At 59.8% G+C, this 24884-nt stretch overlaps 3 protein-coding genes across 6 annotated transcripts; all 3 read left to right on the plus strand.

Moving 5' to 3' along the window:
- Positions 1-627: 627 nt before the first annotated feature.
- LOC135327766 (uncharacterized) lies at positions 628-2628 on the plus strand. Of its 4 annotated transcripts, none has more exons than XM_064508224.1 (5): positions 628-655; positions 835-1039; positions 1339-1456; positions 1608-1665; positions 1852-2628. In XM_064508224.1, the coding sequence occupies exons 2-5, from the start codon at positions 893-895 to the stop codon at positions 2591-2593; spliced, it is 1065 nt and encodes a 354-aa protein (XP_064364294.1). In that variant the 5' UTR covers positions 628-655; positions 835-892; the 3' UTR covers positions 2594-2628. The 4 variants fall into 4 exon arrangements, with proteins under 4 accessions (XP_064364294.1, XP_064364295.1, XP_064364296.1 ...); XM_064508225.1 differs by having other exon boundaries at positions 1342-1456; XM_064508226.1 differs by lacking the exon at positions 835-1039.
- A 1767-nt stretch (positions 2629-4395) lies between these two features.
- Positions 4396-7708, plus strand: LOC135327767 (uncharacterized). Its single transcript, XM_064508228.1, has 5 exons — positions 4396-4472; positions 4652-4856; positions 5156-5273; positions 5444-5501; positions 5688-7708. The coding sequence occupies exons 2-5, from the start codon at positions 4710-4712 to the stop codon at positions 6427-6429; spliced, it is 1065 nt and encodes a 354-aa protein (XP_064364298.1). The 5' UTR covers positions 4396-4472; positions 4652-4709; the 3' UTR covers positions 6430-7708.
- A 1009-nt stretch (positions 7709-8717) lies between these two features.
- On the plus strand, positions 8718-24200 carry DRC1 (dynein regulatory complex subunit 1). The gene is made up of 17 exons (XM_064508229.1): positions 8718-8933; positions 10248-10344; positions 10899-11011; positions 13388-13571; positions 14142-14279; positions 15027-15113; positions 15360-15482; positions 18145-18284; positions 18645-18779; positions 18936-19165; positions 19585-19757; positions 20505-20594; positions 21707-21793; positions 22496-22704; positions 22921-23064; positions 23504-23606; positions 24026-24200. The coding sequence occupies exons 1-17, from the start codon at positions 8791-8793 to the stop codon at positions 24098-24100; spliced, it is 2271 nt and encodes a 756-aa protein (XP_064364299.1). The 5' UTR covers positions 8718-8790; the 3' UTR covers positions 24101-24200.
- Positions 24201-24884: the final 684 nt, after the last annotated feature.

Below are 24884 nucleotides of genomic sequence, written 5' to 3' on the forward strand. Positions count from 1 at the left end.
GGAATGTCCCTGCTGGGACTCCTCCCATGACATCACATACAGTACGATGTCACCATCGCATCACAACCCCGGGCCCTTTCTAGAGGTGGGGCTGGGGCAGCCTCAGGTGGCCCTTTGCCTGCGAGCCAGCGAGTTAGTGAGTGAGCGAGCGGGTGAAGAGCATGGCCTGGAGCTGCGAGGAAGGAGCCAGGCAGCGGGGTAAGAGCTGGCTCCTGGGCTCCCTGCCCAGGCTCTCCTGCCCTCGTCTCCCTGGGGCTGGCGGCCTCCCCAGAGCCCACAAACCGCTGCACGCTCCCTCCTTGGGCAGCGCCCGCCCCAGCAGCCGGGCGGATGCGCTGCCGCTTGGCTTAGAGCCTGGCCTTGACCTGCCCCTGCCTCGACACGTCCCATCCCGCTGCAAGGGCCACACTCACGCAAACGTCCCCTCCGCGCAGCCCAGCAGCCTGCGGGGACCAGTCTGCGGCCTCGCTGCTGAGGACGGGGGCTGCCAGCGCAGCGCTTGTGAAACCAGCCCCGGCAGCGGGCACCCAGGGAAGCCCATGGAGTGAGCGCCCTGCGCCCCTCTTTTTCCAGATTCGCTCTCGGCGGCCTTTGGCTCTTCTTGTTGTGGCAGATTGACGCTGTCAATCGTGGGGAGCGGAGGATCATGCAAAGGGTGAGCCCCAGAGCAGAGAGGGGTCAGGGCCGGGGAGGTTGGTGGACCGGCGTGGGAAGGTTGTTGGTACAGAGGAGTCTGGCGGTGCTGCCCTCCTTGGGCTGGGAGGGTGAGGGTGGCTGTCAGGGGAGCACTGCTCAGAGCCGTGTGCCCTGTTTTGGCTTGCCCTCTGCAAACAGGACTTGGGCGCAGAGCACCGTGCCGGCTGCACGCTCGAGGCACCCTCCCTGGGGCGAGATGGTCGCCCAGAAGCTGAGCGCCGTGTGCCTGCTCGGGGGACTGAGCCTGCTGCTGCTGTGGCTGCTCAAGGTCCCTTCTGCATGCAACCTGCTGCTGCTGCTGGTGGTGGTCTTCATGCCTGGGGGGAGAATCCCCCAGCCCAAGGTAGGAGCCAGGCGTGGCATCGCCCCAGGCACTTCCCAGGCAGGCACGGGGTTGAGCCCGGGACAGGGCCCATCCCGGGGGCAGTGTGGATCTGTCCCGGTTTGGGGGGCACTTGAACAGCCTGGCCAGGGCCTGCCCAGCCTGGCCACCACCATGGACCCTCTGTGCCACCTCCCCTGGAGCCGCACTCTGCTGAGGACACTCCCGTCCCCATGTCATTGAACAAGATCAGTGGGGACATCCCCGGGCACTGCTGCCGCAAAGAAACACCCCCTGCTTTCCTCCCCTCTGCCCTCCAGCAGCTCCTGCATCCCGGCGGAGGGGACAGGCTCCCTGCTAAGCCGGGGCTGGCTTTTGGCGTGCAGGGGACTTCTCCGAGCAGCAGCAGGCAGAGAAGCAGCAATAAGAAACACAGAGGTAAGCGACCTCCGTGCCGGAGCTGCACCAGGCCCTGCAGCAGCTCCCTGCCAAGAAATCCCCCCGCCGCCCGTGTCCACCGGCCTCTGCCCTGCCGGCGCCTCCACGCAGGGGCTGCCCTCGCTCACTCGCTCTCGGCCTCCTCTTGCAGCAGCCTCCTTCCTGCCCAAGGAAGACACCGAGGAGCCGGCAGCAAGGCAGCAGGCAGGGTAAGCGCAGCCCTTCCTTGCGGCGCGGCTGCCCCTCGGGGGGCCCCAGGCCGGGCAGCCCCACAGTGCGCTGAGCGGGGAGAGCCAGGGCTGTGCTGCTCAGCCGGCACGGGACACTTGAGGGCCTCCCAGCCTCGGCGGGGCTCCTACACCTGCGATCTCCTCTCTCCCCCTTCCTCCTCGCAGGTCGAGCATGGGCACATTTGCCAGAGGCCGATCCTGCCAGTCTGGCTCGGACTCCAGCCCTTTTCTCCCATCGCCCGGCCGTTCCCCCGTGGAGGAAGACGCCTGGCACCTGCCTCCGCCACCCGATGCTGCTGGCGCAGGCTTGTCCCATGCCCCCAAGGACCTGCCCAATCCCCAGCAGCGCAGGGCTGGCAGGGCTCGGCCCTGGGCAGTGGCAGCTCCGCCAACCTGCCGGGAGAGGACGCGTGGAGCCTGCGGGGTCTTCCCAGGCCACCGTCAGCACCGCAGGCTCCAGAGAGCAGACGCCAAGCAGCCCAGAGGTGAAAGGTCTCCTGCTGCAAAGCAGCCAGCCACGCGCTCTGTCTTCACCAGCACGACAGACCTGCGCAGAGCTGGGCACAGGCGGCCTTCTCCCTCGCCAACCCCCACGGGGCCCCTGCCCCCGTGGGCACAGCCACCCCCCCAGGACGCTCTCGCCAGGCTCCGGAGAGCTGCCTTGCAGACCCTGCCGCTCGTGGACTACAAGGGCGTGGGGCAGGGCAGAGCCGTGCAGTGGCTGCAGAGATGGTGGCGCGGGCTGCGCAGCCGGGGGGACAGCAGCGTCTGGAGGAAGCGGGGCCCTGTCCCAGCAGCAGAGAGCTTGGCACCCGCGGGCACCGCTGCAGCAGAGCAGCAGCACCAGCTGTGCCCCTGCCAGGCTCCAATCCACGCCCTCTTCAACGCCATGGTCATGGAGGCGTAGGCAGCACCAGCAATAAAAGTACCCGTGGGAGCTTATGGGCGAGGAGGCTCATCTTTCTTGACAAAACCTTCCAGTGAGTTTCCCCAAGGCTTCATCCCCTCACACTCTCCGCCCTGCAGCCTGACAGTCATCCCCACGTCAGTGTCTTGGGGACCTGACCACCATCACCACCGCAACACAGACCACAGGGGATGCCCGCAGTGTCACAACCACCACACCTGTGTAAAACCCAAGCTGAGCTTCTCCCAGAGGCAGGAGAGAGACACAGGAGGCAGCCAGGGAAGGGAGACCCGAACAGGGGGACAGAGCAGAGAACAGGACAGGACATGCTGGGGGGATGGGGGCCAAGTGCACTGCCCGCACCCAGTCCAGGTTCAGTTCCTGGTGCAGCTGGAGCCACCATGACTTCGGCACCCTTCAGAGGTGGCAGGGTCGTGCTGGGCTGGGGAACCTGCTACTGCGGCTCTGGGATGAAGCGAGCTGGGGTGATGGGGACGAGGCTGGCATGATCACAGCTGGCTGCCTCGGAGATGCAGGACAACCCCTTCTCCTGCATCGCCAGTGACTGGTGCTCACCAGGCCAAGCAGGAAAGGATGGTGGCCGTGGAGAGCAGAGGAAGAAAGCTCCTGCCTTCAGCAGGCCCAGGGATTGCCACGGCTTTTTGGACACCAGTGCAGTTGCCTGCGCTGTTGCCAAGCAGTTGCCATGGTAGTCGCCTCTGGAGCTGCAATGGAGAGAGGAGGAGGCTGGGAGTGGGGATGCCGTTGCCAAGGCCCTCGGGGCATGTGGGTGCCAAAGCAGCCCTGGGGCCACCCGGAGCCAGGCAGCTGCCAAGGTGGCCTTCCCTGATGGATGGATGGATGGATGTCCACGGTCAAGGAGACCTTCCCTGCCCCTTTCCACCCCAGGCCCCCCAGCTACGGCCTGCTGTGCGCTGCCCCACACCACACCCCAAACCAGGAACTCTCTGGGGCCAGCTGCTCCCTGGGGCCTTGGCTCTCAGCCAGTGGTGACAGAAAAAGAGGACAACATTTAGAGAAAAGAATCAGGTATTTGCAGTGCTTGGCTGTCGGGAGAAGAGAAGCTGAGGTGCCACCCATGACACCCAGGACCTTCGAGCTCCACAGTGCCCGGTGTCCTCTCCTCAGCCAGGAGAAGATGGCCGCTGCTGGGGGCCGTTGCTGCCCACAAAATGGCTGCAGAGCGCAGCTGAGGCGGTCACGGGAATGTCCCTGCTGGGACTCCTCCCATGACATCACATACAGTACGATGTCACCATCGCATCACAACCCCGGGCCCTTTCTAGAGGTGGGGCTGGGGCAGCCTCAGGCGGCCCTTTGCCTGCGAGCCAGCGAGTTAGTGAGCGAGCGAGCGGGTGAAGAGCATGGCCTGGAGCTGCGACAGAGGAGCCAGGCAGCGGGGTAAGAGCTGGCTCCTGGGCTCCCTGCCCAGGCTCTCCTGCCCTCGTCTCCCTGGGGCTGGCGGCCTCCCCAGAGCCCACAAACCGCTGCACGCTCCCTCCTTGGGCAGCGCCCGCCCCAGCAGCCGGGCGGATGCGCTGCCGCTTGGCTTAGAGCCTGGCCTTGACCTGCCCCTGCCTTGACACGTCCCATCCCGCTGCAAGGGCCACAGTCACGCAAACGTCCCCTCCGCGCAGCCCAGCAGCCTGCGGGGACCAGTCTGCGGCCTCGCTGCTGAGGACGGGGGCTGCCAGCGCAGCGCTTGTGAAACCAGCCCCGGCAGCGGGCACCCAGGGAAGCCCATCGAGTGAGCGCCCTGCGCCCCTCTTTTTCCAGATTCGCTCTCGGCGGCCTTTGGCTCTTCTCCTTGTGGCAGATTGACGCTGTCAATCGTGGGGAGCGGAGGATCGTGCAAAGGGTGAGCCCCAGAGCAGGGAGCGGTCAGGGCCGAGGAGGTTGGTGGACCGGCGTGGGAAGGGAGTTGGTGCAGAGGAGTCTGGCGGTGCTGCCCTCCTTGGGCTGGGAGGGTGAGGGTGGCTGTCAGGGGAGCACTGCTCAGAGCCGTGTGCCCTGTTTTGGCTTGCCCTCTGCAAACAGGACTTGGGCGCAGAGCACCGTGCCGGCTGCACGCTCGAGGCACCCTCCCTGGGGCGAGATGGTCGCCCAGAAGCTGAGCGCCGTGTGCCTGCTCGGGGGACTGAGCCTGCTGCTGCTGTGGCTGCTCAAGGTCCCTTCTGCATGCAACCTGCTGCTGCTGGTGGTGGTGGTCTTCATGCCTGGGGGGAGAATCCCCCAGCCCAAGGTAGGAGCCAGGCGTGGCATCGCCCCAGGCACTTCCCAGGCAGGCACGGGGTTGAGCCCGGGACAGGGCCCATCCCGGGGGCAGTGTGGATCTGTCCCGGTTTGGGGGGCACTTGAACAGCCTGGCCAGGGCCTGCCCAGCCGGGCCACCACCATGGACCCTCTGTGCCACCTCCCCTGGAGCCGCACTCTGCTGAGGACACTCCCGTCCCCATGTCATTGAACAAGATCAGTGGGGACATCCCCGGGCACTGCTGCCGCAAAGAAACACCACCTGCTTTCCTCCCCTCTGCCCTCCAGCAGCTCCTGCATCCCGGCGGAGGGGACAGGCTCCCTGCTAAGCCGGGGCTGGCTTTTGGCGTGCAGGGGACTTCTCCGAGCAGCAGCAGGCAGAGAAGCAGCAATAAGAAACACAGAGGTAAGCGACCTCCGTGCCGGAGCTGCACCAGGCCCTGCAGCAGCTCCCTGCCAAGAAATCCCCCCGCCGCCCGTGTCCACCGGCCTCTGCCCTGGCGGCGCCTCCACGCAGGGGCGGCGCCTCCACGCAGGGGCTGCCCTCGCTCACTCGCTCTCGGCCTCCTCTTGCAGCAGCCTCCTTCCTGCCCAAGGAAGACACCGAGGAGCCGGCAGCAAGGCAGCAGGCAGGGTAAGCGCAGCCCTTCCTCGCGGCGCGGCTGCCCCTCGGGGAGCCCCAGGCCGGGCAGCCCCACAGTGCGCTGAGCGGGGAGAGCCAGGGCTGTGCTGCTCAGCCGGCACGGGACACTTGAGGGCCTCCCAGCCTCGGCGGGGCTCCTACACCTGCGATCTCCTCTCTCCCCCTTCCTCCTCGCAGGTCGGGCACGGGCACATTTGCCAGAGGCCGATCCTGCCAGTCTGGCTCGGACTCCAGCCCTTTTCTCCCATCGCCCGGCCGTTCCCACGTGGAGGAAGACGCCTGGCACCTGCCTCCGCCACCCGATGCTGCTGGCGCAGGCTTGTCCCATGCCCCCAAGGACCTGCCCAATCCCCAGCAGCGCAGGGCTGGCAGGGCTCGGCCCTGGGCAGTGGCAGCTCCGCCAACCTGCCGGGAGAGGACGCGTGGAGCCTGCGGGGTCTTCCCAGGCCACCGTCAGCACCGCAGGCTCCAGAGAGCAGACGCCAAGCAGCCCAGAGGTGAAAGGTCTCCTGCTGCAAAGCAGCCAGCCACGCGCTCTGTCTTCACCAGCACGACAGACCTGCGCAGAGCTGGGCACAGGCGGCCTTCTCCCTCGCCAACCCCCACGGGGCCCCTGCCCCCGTGGGCACAGCCACCCCCCCAGGACGCTCTCGCCAGGCTCCGGAGAGCTGCCTTGCAGACCCTGCCGCTCGTGGACTACAAGGGCGTGGGGCAGGGCAGAGCCGTGCAGTGGCTGCAGAGATGGTGGCGCGGGCTGCGCAGCCGGGGGGACAGCAGCGTCTGGAGGAAGCGGGGCCCTGTCCCAGCAGCAGAGAGCTCGGCACCCGCGGGCACCGCTGCAGCAGAGCAGCAGCACCAGCTGTGCCCCTGCCAGGCTCCAATCCACGCCCTCTTCAACGCCATGGTCATGGAGGCGTAGGCAGCACCAGCAATAAAAGTACCTGTGGGAGTTTATGGGCGAGGAGGCTCATCTTTCTTGACAAAACCTTCCAGTGAGTTTCCCCAAGGCTTCATCCCCTCACACTCTCCGCCCTGCAGCCTGACAGTCATCCCCACGTCAGTGTCTTGGGGACCTGACCACCATTACCACCGCAACACAGACCACAGGGGATGCCCGCAATGTCTCACACCAACCCTGGGGTCATCCTTGACTGGCGAGATCCCCTCTGTCCTTCAGAGCCACCGGCCAGAGGGGACGTCTTTGGACCCCAAATGGTGATGCTCCTGCTTCCCTCAGCATCAGCCCCCACTGCTACCCACCAACCCCCCGTGCTCGGCGGGACTGCTGTGCGGGCCTTCCCTGCCCGCCAGGGCAGTCTCCTGCCCTGCACTGCCAGTCTCACTGAGCAGCACAGCAAGGCCAGGGCAGCGTGAGCCCAAGGAGCGGGTCGCCACGCACCATGAGACAACGCCCTGCTGGGAGATGGACCTGCGTGCCCAGAGTGCCCCTGACTACCACTGCCGGCTTTGGGACCCCCGCCCAACATAAACCAGTCCTCAGACAGGGGACATCCGCCACCCCCACCAACCACTGCCACATTCAGGGCTCCTGCCCCAAACCAGCACCGGGGCTGTGGAGAGAACCGCTACTAAATGCGGTTTTGTCTCGACATCGCCGCAGTTGCCGCAGAGCCGCTGCCACCGAGGTGCACTGGGCAACGCCGCGCTGGCACCGTCGGGAGCCGTCCGTGAGGTAAACAACCTCATGCGCCTGCGCAGGGAAAAAGGCGCGAAAAGGGCAGAAGGCTTCTAGGGGAACAGCACGTCTGGCACGAACCGCACGTACACCTTTGTGATCTGCGCATCAGCACGAGACCCCCAGAAGCCCCCAGCCCGTTTCTGGAAGGTTCCGGGAGGGCGGACTGCACATGACAGCTAATCTGCATGGGGAGTGAGAAAGCACCTCCCAGAGTGGGGCAAGAACCTATAAAAACTGCAGACTGTGTGAATGGGGGGGGCTTGTTTGCAAGGACTGGAGATCTCGAACAGAGTCGGGGGGTTGCCGACGGCTGAGGATCTCAAACAGAGTCAGCGGAACATCATCGGACTCGGAGTGGCGGTAGCTAGTTTCTTTTCTCCTTTTCCAACTTTATCTTTTCCCCTTGCCGTTGTTCCCCTCTCCCCTTCGCCTCCCCTTCGCCTTTCCCCCACCTTTTCTCCCCACTTCGTGGAAAATAAAGTTAAAAGGTTGTACGATATTTGACCGCTTTTAGCGTCTTAATCTCATCCTTGGGATCGTAACGAAACCCTCCCGATACTGGATCGGGACAGGCTGGTGTTAGACCTCAAGTCAGCCTGGGCCTTCCCACCATGGGCTATGCTCTGTCTGCCAGCCCAGCACTGCCTGGGCCTTGGCCCGTTAGTGTTTAGGGACAGTCAGTTCACTCAGCACAGCAGAGCTGAAATCACAGAATCGCAGAAAAGTGGGGATTGGCAGGGACCTCTGGAGATCATCCAGGCCAACCCCCCTGCTCAAGCAGGCTCACCTACAGCAGGTTGCCCAGGACTGTGTCCAGAGGGCTTTGGAGTATCTCCAAGGATGGAGACTCCACAGCCTTTCTGGGCAACCTGCTGCAGTGCTCAGTCACCCTCACAGTAAAGAAGTGTCTCCTTATGTTCAGGTGGAAGTTCCCGTGTTTCAGTTTGTGCCCGTTGCCTCTCATCCTGTCTCTGGGCACCACCAAAAAGAGTCTGGTCCCATCCTCTTTACACCCTCCCTTCGGGCACACTCCGGCTTGTACCTGCTGGGCCCACGACTGCCAGCGCTCGGGGACACCACGCCCCGGTGTCCCTATGCTGGGGCACTGGCCAGGATCGGGGGGGCACGGGACGCCAGGGCAGTGTCACGGAAGGGTCGTCCTTCCCTAGCAGCCCCCGCGCCCGCCGCCACCCGCCCCCCTCCCGCCCCGGCCCCTCAGAGCGGCCGCGCGCACGGCCGTTGGCCGCAGCTGCGTTGCCGCGCAACGCCGCGCCCGACCGCTCGCGCGGGGCGGGGGGGAGCGGGAATGTTTCGGCAGTGCGCATGCGCCTTGACGGCGTTGCCGTGCAACGCGGGGCCGCACAAGCCGCGGCGCGGACGGCGAGGCTGAGAGGCGCATGCGCCCTGGCTGCGTTGCCATGCAACGGGGAACCACATGAACGCCGGCGCGGACGAGGAGGGTGTAGTGCGCATGCGCGGTTACGCCGTCGCCAGGCAACGGGGCCGCGTTAACGGCTGCGCGGAGCGGGAGGCGGTAGCGCGCATGCGCGGCGGCCTGGGCGCCGTGAGCCGCGGGGCTGCATGAGTCGCGGGGCAGGCGCGGCGGCGGCGTGGCCGGGGCGGCGGCGGCGGGGCCCGGGCCCGGCCCTCACCGCTCCCGGGCCCGAGGAGCGCATCGCCGCGCGCCGTCGCCGCATCGCCGCCCGCCTCGACGCCAAGCGCCGGTGAGAAACGGGCGAACCGGGGCCGCGCCGCCCCCCCTCCACTCCTGCCCTCGGTCCGGCGCCTTCTTCCCCCCCGCCCCAGATGGTGCCGGGTCATGGCCGGCCCCTTCCCAAGCGCCGCTGTGTCCTGGCCTCCAGCAGAACCGGCAGCGGGCCGGGATCTGCCCCCGCCGCATACTGGGGCCAGGGGCTGCCCCCTTTAACGGGCACCGGGTCGCGGCCCCCCCCCCCCCCCGCCCGAACCGACGCCAGCTCCGGGGCTGCTTACCCCGGCAAACCCGCGCTGGGGCAGGACCATCTCCTGCCGAACCCGTCCGTCCCAAGCCCGAGCCGGGGGCAGACCCCTCCCTGCCCCAAACCCGCGCTGGGGCTGGGACTGTGCCCCCCACAACCCCCCCACGACTGGCCCCAGGTTGGGGACAGACCCCAGAGCCCCCACCCTGGCACCCAGTCCTCAACTGCCTTCACCCAGGAGCAGCACTGGGTCAGGGACCATCCACCCCAAACAGGCACCAGCTCAAGGACCTTCCCTCCCCCCGCCCAAAACCAGTACTGGACTGAGGACCCCCACCCAAACCAGCACTCGGTCAGACACAGCCCCACTTCAACCCAGCACTGGGGCGGGGACCTGCACGTGCCCTTGCTAACCTTCACGGGGTCTGGGACCTTCTCTCGCTTCTGGCGCTGGGTCAGGAACTGCCCTGAATCCTGAAGCAGCCCCGGGCCAGACACATTCCCTGCTCCCTGCCAGGTGTCCTCGGTTTGGGGACCACCCTGCTTCCCAAAGCAGCCCCAGGTCCAGCACATCCCTGTCCCTGCTGAATGGCCCCAGGCCAGGGACCGCCGTGCATCCTGAACCCGCACAAGGTCAGGGACCACCCCCCATCCTGCCCCAGCGGCAGGTTGAGGATGTCCCCTGCCAAATGGCACCAGGTCAGGGACCACCCCTGCCCTCAAGTTTCCCCCTGCCAGTGCTAGTGACCTACCCTGAGAGAAGGAGAGAGCAAAGTGTGCTTGGTGGAGCTGGGGCTTCTGTCTCTTGCTTTTGACAGCACCACCTTTCGTTTTTGCTTTGTGAAAAAAATGGGGCTGAGCTCTTTTGCAATCCCTTCCTCTCCCCTTGCAAATAAGATCTGGGATCTGGCACCCAGGATCTGACCTGAAGCCCAAGAGGTCGGATCTCTGCCCTGAACATTGCCACAGTGAACTCAACAGCCTGTGCTGGGATCGACGCACAGAGCTGTGGGCCTTTCAGTGCTACAAAGGTGGTGTTGTGCCAAATGTCTCATTCTCCTTTTGCTTCCCCCTGCCCAGGGAGGCCCTTGGAGAAGATGCTGAGGCAAAGACAGATGAGGAGGAGGAGGAGAAGGAGCAGAGAGGAAGCCACAAGCAGATTGAGGAGAGCAGGCAGGTGCGGCACTGGAATAGGAAAGTCCTCTCAGGTCCCTGGCCTGTAGCCTTTTGGCTTGCCCTCCTTTTAGCTTGGTGCCACACAGCAGCATTTATGTGGTAAGAAGCAGTGATGCAAACTCCTCAGGACTGGATGGGAGGTGATTCCTGGGCAGGATCCTAGGGATGTGATTTCCCTGTAACAAACTGCCCATCAGTCAGAGGGATCTAGGACTGGTGGTGGCACCTCCAAACCCAAATCCTGCCACACTCAGCCCCATCCGCATACCCAGGGGAAGAAAAACTAGATTGTGCTCTAAGCAAGAGGCCGTTCCTCTTGGTCCTGATGGCCTGCAGGGCTCTCCAGATGAGGATCCATGGGGGCATTGAGGTCCTTCCAGTAAGCATCAAATCCTGCTGTAGCATGGGAAGAGAGGGCTTATGGGTCCACACAGGCACCCCAGTGTGGGGACAAGAACCGGACCCTGGGCAGGCAGGACAGAGAGAGCTGCTCCACTATCCTTCCTTATGGAGCTCAGGTCTCCAGATGTGAGATGTGTGCTCTCTCCTTCTCAGAGGCTGGCCAAGCTGCTCTTTGACGGCACACAGTTGGTGACAAATGTCCAGGTGGCTGTTGACTCGAGGGAAACACAGCGGAGGGCAGAGGAGGCAGAGCTGAAGCTGCAAAGGTAGGAGACTGCAGTGGCTCTGTGCTGCTGGGAAGATGTGTGTACTGCTCCCTAAGCACCTCCTGGAATGGCCGTATTGCACCTGGGACATCCCAGCTCTGGTTGCGCAGGGACGCTTCGTTAGCAGTGGGAGTTAGGGTTACGCTGAATATATGGAGACTACGCCCCAGCTGTAGTCTAATGCCACAGCCGCTTGGTCAGGTGATCCAGTCAGTCAAGGATGTGCCCTAACACCTGGTGACGTGTGGTTTCACCTAGAATGAACAGAAAAAATTGACAGTCCCGGGATGATTGTGTGTGTGATCCTGAGTGTCCTTGAAGTGACTCTGTGGTCTGAAGCACCCCAGATGAATTAAATGATTACCTTGGAGCCACTTCCGTAACTCCTTCAAGACGGGCTGTGAATTTATAGCAAAGAGGAAATCCACAACCATGAGGAGGTCTGTTTTGCCAAGACTGCTTGGAGAGGCTGCAGATTGCAGCATATCATGCACAAGGATCACAGCTAGACCACTGCCTCTTGGGACCTTCTCTTTCCAGAGGTTGCCCTGCAGTAGTAGAGGTAAGGGTAGTTATTAGCCGTATCATGAGAATGTGCTGGGAGAGCTACACCAGGCTGTCCTGTGTGAGGAATGAGAATTTGAGGCTGTCCTAATTTAAGAAATTGGATATTAAGACATTCACAGTGAGAGTAGTCAGATGCTGGGACAAGGGCCCAGGATGCTGTGGGAACTTCTTCCTTGGAGATACCCAGAATTTGCCTGGACAAGGTCCTGCACTACCTGCTCCAATGTTGGAGTTAGTCCTGCTGTGAGCAAGAGCCAAAGAATTCCTGAGGCCCTTCCAGCTTTGGTTATTCTGTGATCCTGCTTGTGTGGCTTCCTGTGCAAACCTGTCCTGCTTCACCAGAGGAGCTGAGCAGTCTCCAAGGGACTGGCTTTTTCACCCCTGTCTCCAGGACTCAGTGAGCGTGGCTCTGCCAGGAAACACAGAGTCCTGCCTCCTAGTCGCCTTTGGAGGGCACTGTAGGAACAGTTTGTGGGAGCTCGGTTGTAGCAGGATGCCTGTCCCTTGCTCAGGTGGTTTCCCACTGGGAATCTTATTAAGGAACCAGGTGCTGTGCCCAGAAACTGGCCCCTGGAGCAGGTCTGGGGGTGATGAGGGAGGAGGGTGTGCGGGAGCAGCCTGCTGCTGTGCCCACGTGTGAGTGAGCAGAGGTCGGGAGCCCTGAGTGTGGTCCCATCAGGGATCCAGCGCCGGGGTCGCGGCTTGCTCTGCCCCTCGGCAGCACGGAGCAGGGCTTTCTCCTGCTCCCCGTCTCCATCCAGCAGACTACGTTAACCGGCGGCTCCCACCCTGTGCCCTGGGGCCAGGCCGTGGAGCGGGAGAGGGTCTGGCGCTGTGTTGCGAAGGTGAGTGCGTGCTAGGGGACATCTTGCTCCAACAGCAGGGTGATGTGGCAGTCTCCCGCCCTCACTTGATGCTCTAAACACTTTTGCTGTCACGTCACAGAAGTGATGCTGCAGGGCCACATCTGTGCTGGTGCCCTGAAGAGCACCAGGACAGGACACAGCCCCTCTGCTGCCCATGCTGGCACACTGAGCCTGTTCCTTGGCATGACTTTGGCCCATGCAAACGAGCCCTGCCCCATCCCATCCGCAGGCAGGGGTTAGCCTGGGGCGAGGCCCATACCCAAGGCAGTTTGGATGGGCCCCTATTTGGAAGAGACTTATTTCATAATATGAATGTGGGCTGTTCTGTAACAGTTGGCTTTGACACTGGACTATGATCTTTGGACAGTTTGATTTCCTAATGTAGACGCAGCTGGGAGGCTGTCTGGCACCGCTTGTCCCACGGCTCCTGCCCAGAGGTGGCTCACTTGGCAGAAAGACCAAAAAGACTGGAGGTCCCTGCAGAGGTGACCACTGCCTGGGCTGAGCTCTTTAATCTTTTCTCCCCCAGGCAAGTGGTTGTAAGAGTGTTGGGCAAGGGCAGAGCTGGCATCCTGCAGGCCCTTCTCTTCAGACAGGCATTTCTCCAGCAAGTTTGCTTTGGCTTCCTTTCCTTTGTGGAAAGCACTGCCTTTAATGTCCAGGGTCTCGGAGACTAATGAATCAGCTAATGAACTAGCAGGCTTGGATCTGCTGATTCTGTCATCATTGCTCTGAGCGTGTGGAGCGTCGGGGTGGACTATGTAGCTGGGGTTGCAGGAAAGCTGCTGGCCCAAAGATATCTTTATGCCATTTTGAATCCTGTGTAACTCGGTTTGAAAAACGCTCCTGTGGTGCTGGATGTGGCATGGGCCATCGAGCTGGAGCAGCTGTACTGCCTGCTGTCCTCCCTGCCTCAGCTTGCGTTTGTCTTGTACTCCCCCAGGGTGGAGAGGCTGGAGAACGAAGCCAAGACTAATGCCTGCAAGTTTGAAGCGATCACCTCAAAATGGGCCGTGGCCAAGGAGAAGACAGTCCCGCAGGAGCTGTGGGAGCTGCTGAACCAGCAGCAGCAGCAGTGCACGCTGCTCCTGGAGGAGAAGAACAAGCTCATCGGTGAACTGCAGCAGGTAGCATGGGGGCCAGGCAGGGACAGCCAGGAGGGACTGGCGTTTTCAAGCTCTGGAGGATGCCGTTCTAAAGCAGCGGTCATCCCTCTGTCCAGCTCTTCAGCCCCTCAGTACCAAGCCCTAGGCAGGCAATGGCTCTTCTCCACTAGTAACTGAAAGTGCTGGTATTACCCTGAAGTTGCCTGGCTCAGAGCCACCCCCATCCACACTGCCAACCCCCGCTGCCAACAGACAGGGTGGCCACCTTGAACAGCCTTTTGGGATGGTTCATGAGCTGGGATCCGTGTGTTGCCAGTCAGTCCACGGAGAGATGTGTGTCCTGGTCGTAGTGTGGCCAACCAGAAGGTCTCAGACTGCACAGCAGGAAAACAGTGAATGAGCAGAGAGGAGGAGCATCTGTGTAGAGGGGAATGGTCTTCCCCGCAGCATGTTCTTGCTTCTCTGGCCCTTTGCCCTCATCATCTGCTGTATTTTGGGAAAGGCGGTGTCTGGGTGGTATCCTCTCAATTAGCCTCTGAGGATTCCTGGCAAAATACTGCTCCAATTTCATCATCTGCTCTTCTCTCCCAGGAGCTGAAAAGCAAAGACGAGCAATATGTGCATGCCCTTAAGAAGCAGTCAGATGATATCCACCTCCTTTTGGAGAGAATGGAGGAGCAGATCAGGAACATGCTGAAAAACTATCGTCACGAACTTCTACAGATTGAGGTAGCTGATTAATTTGTTGGCGAAAGAGTCCAGTGAGAAAACCTGCAGCCACTTCTCCATATGTGCCACAAAAAAGCCTCAGGCTCATTGCACTGGCTGGTCTGACCACTGTCCAGAGCAGTAGGTCTGATGTCTTGGTGAATGACGCTGAAATCAGGCAAAGCAAGAGCACTGAGCGGTGCCAAGTGCTAGGGGCCAGCCTGTGTGATGCTGGAGCCTTTCATGTGAACAATTGTGTAAGTTTAGAGCAAGTCAGTAGCATGTGAAAGCTCTTGCTGCTTGACGGCTTGTTATTCGTCTCTCTAAAAGCTATGAGGGAACGTTGTGGTTGTTTGGCCTGACTTTCTGCAGAGCATGGGCCAGAAGATCCCACTACACGGGTCAGGCCTGCCTTTGTCGTTGAGCAAGGGCATCTCTCTCTCTTAATGTAGTGTCTTCCTAGGTGAAATCAAGTGGCTGTCTGATCAAGTTCCTCTGCTAATCATTGAAGAATGATTTCCAGTGAACTTGAAGGATTACCGACCACCAAGAGCATCCATCTCAGCTCTGGGTGGCCGGTAGTAGCAGTCTCAATGGGCTCACGGTGTGAGGTCTCTACCAGTGGGGTCCTGGGACAGGGGTCAGGCCAGTGGGTGCTCAGCAGACAGCAGCAGCGGTCTGGAGCCAGTCCTCTCCTGAAGGCTGCTGGCCCAAACTGCTGCAGGGCTGGTGGGACCTTGTGATGCTGAAGGGCTGTTTTCTTTGCAGAAAGCGTTTGAGCTAGAACGGCAAGAGCTGCTGGACGACAATAAGAAGAAATGGGAGGAAGCCATTCAGGCCCACAATGCACAGGAGGTAAAGTGCCCCTGCGGTTTATAAAGGCTGCCAGGACCAGTGCTGCTCTCCTGCACTGAGCTGCCTCCAAAGACACTGCGTGCTAAAAGGCAGCTGGTTCCTCAGGAACATGCGGGGCGGAAGGACAGGTTTGCCTGCTCTGCCTGGGAATTATCTGTGCGTGGCTTTGCTTAGGATGGCCGAGAAGCTGTGATCATGGGGGAGAGGTGTTACCGCTGACGGATGGGACTCTTCTTGTGCCCATAGCTGGAAGACCTGGCTGCCCGTATGAAAAAGGTGGAAGAGTTTGAGAAGCAGTTGAATCAGCTGCAGGTGCAGGGTGTGGAGGAGTATAACAGCATGAAGAGCCAGCTGGAGAATAAAGTGCAGGTACAGAGAGGGCTGGTGTGTGCCGTGTGGGAGGGCAGTGGAGCAGACCCCCTGGGCTTTTCGGTTTGTAGCTGGCTGTGGAGAGCAGCTAGCTAGTAGGAGAGTTGCGACTGGTATTTGGCCACCTCAGCTCTTCAATAGGCACAGTCCAGCCCCATGTCAAGAGGAGCTGTTGTTCTCTCCTCCCTGTGGGCCCCACACATCATCGTCCGTCTGCACTTGGCTCCCAGAGGTCTGTAACACACGAGCTGTGGCTCCAGCAGACGTGGAGCACCTGGGAAGGTTGGCGGTTTGCCACTTCTGGCATCATGATTGATAAGAGGAACAATAAGTATGACTCTCGAGACCAGCCATTTCACACCAACCTGATATCCTTTTTTGTCAGGGTCTTTGGCCTAGGAGATGTGAGCTTTCTCCTCTGATGTCTAGCCAGGCACCCCTGACTTCTCTAGTCAGCTGGGCTGCAGCCCCTGTGTTTCTCGTGGGCTGTCAGACTTGGTTTCCCCAATATTATTCAGACTTCACAGCTCACTGGAGGGCCCTGCTGCAGCTGGCACATTTCTTGCGAGTTGTCACGTATTGTTTGCCAAGGCCTGCGTGGCAGAAATGGGACATGTTACATCTGGACTTCAGTAAGTCCAGTAAGATGTTTCCCATGTGATGTCCTCAGAGGAAACTATGGGAAATACGGGCTAGAGACAATCTGTAGAAGGTTTTGCAGTGAAGTGTATATGAAGCACAACTGTCAACAGGTCCCTGTCAAACTGGAAGGGCAAGTTCAGTGGAGTAGTCCTGAGTGTGCAATTTCTTCCTCCTTATATTGATAACCTGGAGGGTGATACAGAGCGTGTAACATTCACAAGTTGCTCTAAGCCTGGGGGAGGGAGACAGCAGCGCTTTGGGGATCAAGGTTCACAAACAGAAATGTGGTGCTGTTGCAAAAATGCACCTGCCATCTTCAGCTGTAGTTGTGGGAGTGCAGGGGACGTGATTATTCCTCTCTACTTTGTACCTATGTCCGGGTTGACAGCACAGTAGAGGATGGGAGAGAGTCTAGAACGGACCAAAGGGAGCTGAGACAAATGACCCATAAAAGGTTGGAAGTCTGAGGCTGTTTACACCAGGGAGGGGATTTCTGTGGGGAGGTGATAAGTCTTCAAATATGTACATATTTTTTATGATAAAGGGGGAGAATGGTCTCTTCTCTGTGTCCACTACAGATGCAAGAAAAAATCATGGGTTTGAATTTTGGCAGAGAACATTTAAATTGGCATTCAGATTTAGGTTTGAGATGTTGAGATTTCATGCAAGGAAAACATAGAGATGCAAGGGCTTGCTGAAAGTTAGCTACAGTGACTGCGCCATGCTCTTTGGTGTGGGGTTTTAGGGATAGCTTAAATCAACTTTTTACCCAGGTGGGACTGCTTCTGGATGTCTTTCCAAGTTGTCTCTATACACCCTGTTGTAAGTAGGGCTACTCAGAGTAGCTCTAAATCAGCTGACCCAGGTACCAGCATCCTCCCTGCTCTCTAGCCTGCAGCTCGAGGCTGCCTGCAGAGATCCCACTGGGCAGAGACCAAGGCCTCCCCGGCCTCAGCCCCCGGGGATGAAGGGCTGAGTCTCTTTCCTGTGCAGGCTGTTGTGAGCTTTCTCTGCCCAACCGAGCCTGTAGGTGATGGTTTCATTTGGGAACCATGTAGCGGCTTAATCCAAAACACTTTCTATTAGGGAAAGGCTTTATAGGCCTCCCCAGTAAAGCACTGCATTATAAGATTTTCAGTATCAGATACCTGCACTACCATCTCTTGCATGTGGGAGAGACTTATACTAGTGAATTAAACCATGCCAGGCCTGGACACTACCACTCACTCGTGCACACGGGCGTGCTGCCTGTCAGGCCTGTGGCTGGAATTCCCCTGATCACACACTGGTGTGTCCCCTTGCCCTTGTTTCCAAATGGCCTTTAGGGCTGTCGGAGAACAGTGGTTATAGGTAGGATGTGATGTCTCCTAGCCCAAAGGAGCAGCCCCAGGAGGCTGGGGGAATCAGCGCTGGAAGTGCCTCTTCCTTTCTATCTGCTGTCAAGAAAACAGGGTGCTGAGGAGCTGAGAGAGACCTCCGCATTGCAACTGTTGGCGTAAAGGAGGGAACCTACTGCCTTTTTCCTGTTCTCCAGGCTATGCAGTGAGACAGTGCTGTCACAAATGCTTCAGTGTTAAAGACGTTATTTGTTTTGTCTTAGTTTCCATAGCGCTTGGAGTTTACTCCCCCGGGTGTCCCTTCCTCCAGCTTCTCTTCCAGCTCAAACTGATAGGAGGGTAGAGGTCTCAGAGCCAAGCAGTTCCTAAAAGCATCGTGAAAGTCAGCAGATAGGTTGAGGAGAGAGGCCCAAATTAGTGCCCCACTGCGGGAGAGCAGAGTGCAACTTCAGTCCCCCCTCCATTCCCAGGACGTGGCCAGGCAGCATGCATTCATGGACAACCAGCACCTCCATCCCACACCTCAGCTCCAGAGCATGCCACCTGCCCAGCCAGGCGGGTGGGGTAGCTGGGAGAAGGGTGCATGGGAGGAGGGAAGATGGGGACATAGGATCAGTAGGCTCCAGGCTTCAGTGTGGCCTTTGCTCATGGCATGGCGTGTTTTATGTTGTTCGAAATGCCAGACCCTGGCGAAGCAGCTCCAGCAGGTGAAAGCCGTCTATCAGCTGAACCAGGAGAAGCTGGATTACAACCTTCAGGTGCTCAAAAAGCAGGACGAGGAGAACACCATCATCAAATCTCAGCAGAAGAGGAAGCTCAACCGGTAAAAACAGTCTCTGGAAGACGAGCTCTGTCTTACCTGATCTCACCTTCCATATGCCATGTGTTTTCGAACCCATCATCTAGCACAGGCCAAAGAGCCCTGTCCCAACCCATTCCTGGGCAGGAGCAGGGGTTAGCCTGAGGCAGGGCCATCACCGGGAGAGCTTGGATGAGGATAATCGGAGATTTAAACAGGATGGCAGTGGCCAGTCTGTGCCATTTGGGTCAGGGACCATGCTCAGGCCTTGGTGCTGGGTAGTCACTAGTAGATAGGCAGCCCCAAGTCCCAAAGCCTTCATACAAGCTGGGTATGCGCAAAGACCTGTCTTCAGAGATTCCCAGCCTTGCTTTCCCCTTCCAGGCTTCATGACGTGCTCAATAACCTGAGAAGAAAACTGGCCAAACAGGAGAAGCAGCTCAGGGAGGAGAACCAGAGCCTGGCAGCTGACTATGAACGCATCGTGGGGCAGTGTAAGGAGCTGCAGAGGACGATGAGGTGGGGTGTGTGTGGAGACTTGGCTGCGAGCCTCAGAGCAACTGTGTGGAGACTTGGCTGCGAGCCTCAGAGCAGCTGAGCGAGGTGTTGAGAGAAGCCGCCTCATTGCTCTGGGGCATGGAGGCTGCTTCCATGAGCTGCCTCCCTTCTGCACAGGCATTTTGCTGTCAGCGACGCTGAGAAGTTCACGGAGGTCTGGCTCATGAACGAGGAGGAAGCCAAAGGGCTGATACGGAGAGCCTTTGATGCAGATCGCATCATCCACACCCAGCAGCTGGGGCTGCCCTGGGAAGAGCCTCGTTACTGGTTCCTGAACAACGTCGGCCCCCTCAGGCATTACAAGGCAAAGAGGACTGCCACCAAGCTGGCCGCAGAGGTGCTGACAGGTGGGACACAGAGCCTCAGTGCCCTTGTTGCCCCTGTGGCACTGGGAGACCCTCCCATCCTCTCTGACAGGCCCTTCTGTCACTCCTTTCCGTTGCTTGGAGGAGGCTGAGGCACAGATAGGTTAAGGGGCTGCTGTCAGCACTCAGCAGGGAGCTTCCCATGCTGGTCAGCCTGCGTCCTGCTCTGAGCTGGCTCATGCTGAGCCAGCCTGGAGATCTGTGCTTGGCTCAGTGTTTCCAGTTGCAGAAGCACTGACCCCGAGCCAGCTCGCATCTAGGGCCTCGATGAGGCTTTCTAGGTTGTGGGGCACAACTGTGATTCCCCTCATGACTCGTCCAGTGATGTGACTCATGCCAGCGTGGGGAGCACAGTCAGAGCACAAAGACCTTTTGCTCACCCTTCTTCTTCTGTGTTTCAGAGAGCAGCTGTGGGGAAGAGGAGGAAGAAGGGAGAGGAAAGGGAAAGGACGAAATGGCCACTGGAGAAGGAGGAAGAGAGAACCCAGAAAAGTCTGAGGATAGAGTCAGACCTCTGCAAAATATCTCCAAGACGACTGTCAAGAGGATCCTGGAGCTCGTGAGCGATGAGTCGGTGCGTGACAGGTGTAGCATATGCCTTGGTCAGGAAGGGCAGGCCGAGAGCAGGCACGCTGTCCCCTGGCTGCTCCAGCTCATGCTGCTGATCTCTTCCGAGCCCCAGATCTTGGGATAAAGGCTTCTGCATGGCACTGCCTTGCTGTGCCAAGCAGTCTGTTGGCAAAGAGCTCCCACAGGTTGACAAGCCTTTCCGCTGCATGTGGGGACATGTATGATTCTAGTAACAGGCACAGCCTGAGAGCCCGAATCTACAGGTGAATATGTGCACCCGGATTTCACTGGGAACGAGGTGCCTGCCTGCCTCTGTGGGTGCTGGAGGGCTGCATGCTCCCCAGGCCAGAATAAGCACAGGCCAGCAAACTGCCACATCTGATGGCCCAGGCTGTGTGCACCTTCTCCAGGGACACTCAGGGGCTTCAGATCAGGAGGTCACTATGGCCATTGCTGTGCTGATGAACTAGCGAGTGCCAGGCCCTTCTCTGCCCTTGCAGCCCTTCTTCAGCCAGAGGCACTGAAGTTGGTAATGTCTTCCCTTGGCTGGGGAGGAACATCCTCATGCCACCCAGCATGTGCTGCCCTTCCTGCTCAGCCTGCAGTTGTAGGATGGCACAGTCACAGGATGTCACAGCCTGCCTGTTCCAGCTCCATGGCTGTTTCTCTGCCTATTGACTGTGCTGGGTTCTGGGCACAAACGGAAACACTCACTATTTCTCTGTTCCCTTTTTTCTGCATCTCACCCAAGGGCTTCCTCATCGAGAGCAAGCTGCTGAGGCTGCTGCAGCCGCTGGGGAAGCACGAGCGCACTCTCATGAAGCTGGACTCCATCTTTGCTGTGAGTTGGGAGCTGGCCCGGTAAGGGCTGCAGCATTTCCTGTGACAAGGCTGGGGATCACGTGGGAAAGCTGTGTGCGTAGAGTGCAATGTCCCAAAAATGACCCCAAAAAATGGTTGGCTACGTTTCGGGAGGGACAGATAAGGAAAAAAGCAGGAAAAATCAGGGACCCAAAGGGTGGGAGCCACCTGGGCAGGCAGCTGCTCTTCTGGGCTGCAGAGAGCTGTAAGGTTTGGATCGTAGGAAGGCAGGTGTCACACACAGAGCCACAGAGCAGTCATTATGATACGAGATACACGCAGTAATCACGGGGCTTTGCTCTGCACTGGTCAGACCACTGCTGGGAAATTGCCTTCAGCTTTGGTCCTTGTCCCCCTGAAAGGTTGGGAACAACCAGGAGAGTCCAGAACAGGGGGCAAGAACGGTGAAAAGGCTGGAGAGCATGACCTGCCAGGAAAGGCTGCAGGAGCAAGACTTGGTTTGTCTAGGGGAGACAGGAATGGCCCTCAAAGAGGCAAAGGGCTGTTGCACAAGGAGAGGGAGTCACCTCTGCCCTGTGTCCATGTGGGCAGGACAAGGAGACATAGGATTGAGCTGCCCAAGGGATATTCATCTGGGCTGTTGGGGGGACTTTGTGGCAGTGAGGGGAGAGAGGCACTGTGGGAGAGTGCTGCAAACTGGCCAGACACCTCTCAGTCCGAGCCAAAACTGCTGGTGATTCGGACAATGTCTCCAGCCTGTTCTCAGACACTGAGATTTGTACTCTTTCATCCACAGATACCCCCAGCCATCCCGCACAAACCACATCTTGCTAACTGCTCCTGCACAGGTCTTGCGTAGCTATTGCCCTTTGCTGCGGTCAGAAGAGGTGCAGAGATGGCTGTCACCTCCTCAGGGTCTCCCAGAAGAGCTTGGCAAAATTCCCAGCATCCGGGACTTAAAGCTGAATCAAACTCCCTCACTAAGTGCAGTCAAGCAGCATCCCTCCGTCACTGCGGAATGACCTTCCCTTCTGCAGAGGGGCACCCCCTTCTCCTGGGAAATGCTGTTCATTTCGCTCCCGCTCCCATGATATCTCTGAGGGACTCTAACCTGGCTCTTCTGCTCCCCAGGCCCTCGAGATTGACAGTGAGGATGACCTGTACCAGCTGGTGGATTTCTTCCTGAAGTACAAAGCCCAGGAGGTGGCTGTCACCCAGGTGGGACAGACAGGGACAGTGGTGGGGAGAGCCTGGCAGAGCAGGGGGACCAGGAAAGGGGGAGCAAAACATCTCCTGAACATCCAAGGAGGACAGTGGGGGACAGCCCAGCACAGCAGACCTGAAGTATCTCCCTGTGACTAGACAGACCAGTCTGGTGGGGAGGGGGGTCCAAACCAAGGCACCCAGCCCCAACCCATCCCTGTGCAGGGACAGGGGTCGTCTTGGGGCAGTGCCGTCCCCAGGACAGTCTGGAGGAGCCCTGGTTGCGAGGGGTGAATTGAACAGCCAGGCCAGGGCCTGCCCGGTGGGGGGATCGGGGCAGGGAAGAGCCCTGCTGCAGGGTGGATGGAGTGGGACTGATCCCAGTAGAGAGTTTAAATGAGACCACAATATCTGGGGAATGAGTTTATACCCAAAGGGATTTATCCAGGCTGTGCCAGTTGACCTCCAAACCAGAGAACATCTGGCCCATTTTACTGCTGGCGCAGGCACAGCCTAAGGCAGCAATGAGGCCAGTGAGTTGTGATCTGCTTCTGCCATAGCCAAACGGGGCCTCCTGTACATCCTTTTTTTGCCTGAGCTCTAAATTTGTGAGAGAATGAGGCTGCAGGCGGCTGGGAGCTCCCGGGCAGATGCAGTGCTGTGGGGAGGAGGAAACAGGGAAGGGCAGAGTGCCCATCTTACCGGCCTTCCTTCCAGAGCCAGGCTGCCCCTCACGGCCAGGAGGGCCCCGCCAGTGAGGATCCTGCAGACCTGGCTGCGGACACAGCAAACGATGGATCCAGCTCCCAGAGGACCGAGGTGACATCCTCTCGGAGCTCGCTGGACTCCCTTCCGTCTGTGTACATCCATGCTGACGACATCCTAAAGATCCTCAAAGCATTTGTGCGGGATTTCGACAAGCTGAGGTGAGACTACGAGCAGGGGTGCTGTGCCAGCAGCCCAGGGGGAAGAAGCAGACCCCTGAGGCAGACAGGTGCCAGCGGCACTCACAACGGCTATGGGGTTGTGCTCATTTATGTGATGATGGCGATAGTGCTCAGTGCAGCTGAGGGGTCCAGGGTTGCTCCTCACCCACATAGAGCCAAGCCCAGAGCCCCAAAGCTTTTCTCTCTGTCCCGCAGGGGGAAGGACGATTCAGCGAAGGATTTGCTACGGGGATGGGACAGCTCCAAGGATGGGGAGTACTGGAACGCCCTGGCACATGCTATCCCCGAGTCAAAGCTGAAGCTTTGGGACGCGCTGATGGTAGCGCTGGAGAAATATCAGTGAGTGCCTGGCAGCACTGCCAGGGACAGGACAGGCTGACAGCTTGGCTGGGGGAGCCACGCCGGGGCTGGCACAGGCTGCTCCTGCAGGCCTTACTGGGAGAGCGGGCTGCCAAACCCAGCTGCCCACGTGGGCAGGAGCTGGGCAGGACTTCTGCAGTGTTCCCACGGTGGCGGACAGGCGCTGAGCCTGGAGCAGCTCGGCACAGTGCCATGGCTGCCTGGGGACACTGCCACGACGGCAGGGCAGGAGGGCAGTGCTGGTGTGTGGGGCTGGTCCTGAGACTGTGCTGAGGCATGCACAGCACTGGTGACACCCAGCAGGGCCACATGAGGTGGCCACCCGCTCCGCACATCCCTGGGGAGTGGCTGTGCAGGGTGTGCTAAGACCCCAGAGTCTTTTGCTGTCCCCTGTTAACACAGGACCCTTTTTGCACAGCAACATCCTCGCGCAGAGGGCCAGTCTGATCACCGAAGTAGCTGTCCTGCAGCAGCAGAACTCAGAGCTGTGCCTGCTCCTGGACCAGTACATGACTTCCAAGGTGAGTGGAGCATCCTCCTGCCCCTGCACTCTCAGGACCTTGGTGCTCTGGCTGAGCACGCGACTGTCCAGGCCAGTTTTGGGTGCAGATTGGAGCTTGCAGCCTGCTGGCAGCATGCTGAGCGCAGCGGATGCTCAGAGCTAGGGACAGGGTGAGCAGGAAGGGAAGCAAGAGTGTCCTGAGCCCGCGCAGGACCTGCAGGTCTAGACAGGGTCCAGCTGCACAGCCTTCCAAAAGAGTGGAGAGCTGGCGCATCTGCTGGCTGTGGAGGCCCCACCGTGGGCACTAGTGTGGGCCCAAAAGGCAGGGCTGGCCCTTCACCTCTCCCCTCCAAGGCCGGGGCCCATCCACGCTGCCCTGGCGATGGCCCTTCTCCCGGCTGACCGCTGCTGTCAGGCTCAGGGTGCCTCATCCCGCAGGTGAACAGCGAGCTGCTCTCCCCTCCCTCGCAGTGGATGGACCTGAAGCTGCCCAGCCCCGAGGAAGCACAGTGAGCACCTGAGGTCAGGGCACGGCTTTTCTCTGCCTCCAGCTGAGGCTGTGTCTGGAGCCGGTGCTGCCTGGCAGGGGCTAATACACCTCTTCCAAACCTGGGCTGCAGGCATGTGTGTGATCTCCAAGGAGGCCCCTCCACCCTCTGAAGATGCTGGTGGGTCACAGTTGAGCGCTCCCCCAGTCCTGGGGACTCACAGCACTATGGGAAAGTGCTTCCCTGCTCATGTCTCAAAACCACGTGGTCTGTGTCCTCCCCGCCCTGCCCCTTCCCTCAGTGGAGCCAAAGCCAGGCAAGAGCCTTCATCTCCAGCCTGGGGCTGTCTGGGCTTGCTGACAGCAGGTTGCAGCCGCTGCCGGCTCTGTGGACCTCTCCCAGCTCTCTCAGCTGACCTGAGCCCACCAAGCAGCAACCACCACCCCTGTAAAATGCCCTGCTCCACACTACCCCGCTCACAGCCTCTCCCATCAGCCTGATAGCATCCTCCTAGGAGCCCCGGTCCATCCCCTCTCCCTTGCAGAGAAACCTGATGTCTTCGCCTTCTGCAGCTCTTTTTATTCAAGGTCACAGGTTGTCTGGTGGACACCCCCGGGAAATTGCAGCGGTTACGCATGTTTCTCCATCCCAGGCTTTCCTGGGCACAGCGGGGACACGGCACCAGCCCTGGCTTGCTTGCACAAAGCAGGGACGTGGCACCATCCCGTACTGCTGATGGGGGGAGCAGCAGCAGAGCTGCCCATAGTGGTGGGGAAAGAGGGCCGGGGAGGACCCTGGGGCCAGTCTGA

Source organism: Dromaius novaehollandiae, chromosome 3 (genome assembly GCF_036370855.1).
Source record: "Dromaius novaehollandiae isolate bDroNov1 chromosome 3, bDroNov1.hap1, whole genome shotgun sequence".
Lineage (NCBI taxonomy): Eukaryota > Metazoa > Chordata > Aves > Casuariiformes > Dromaiidae > Dromaius > Dromaius novaehollandiae.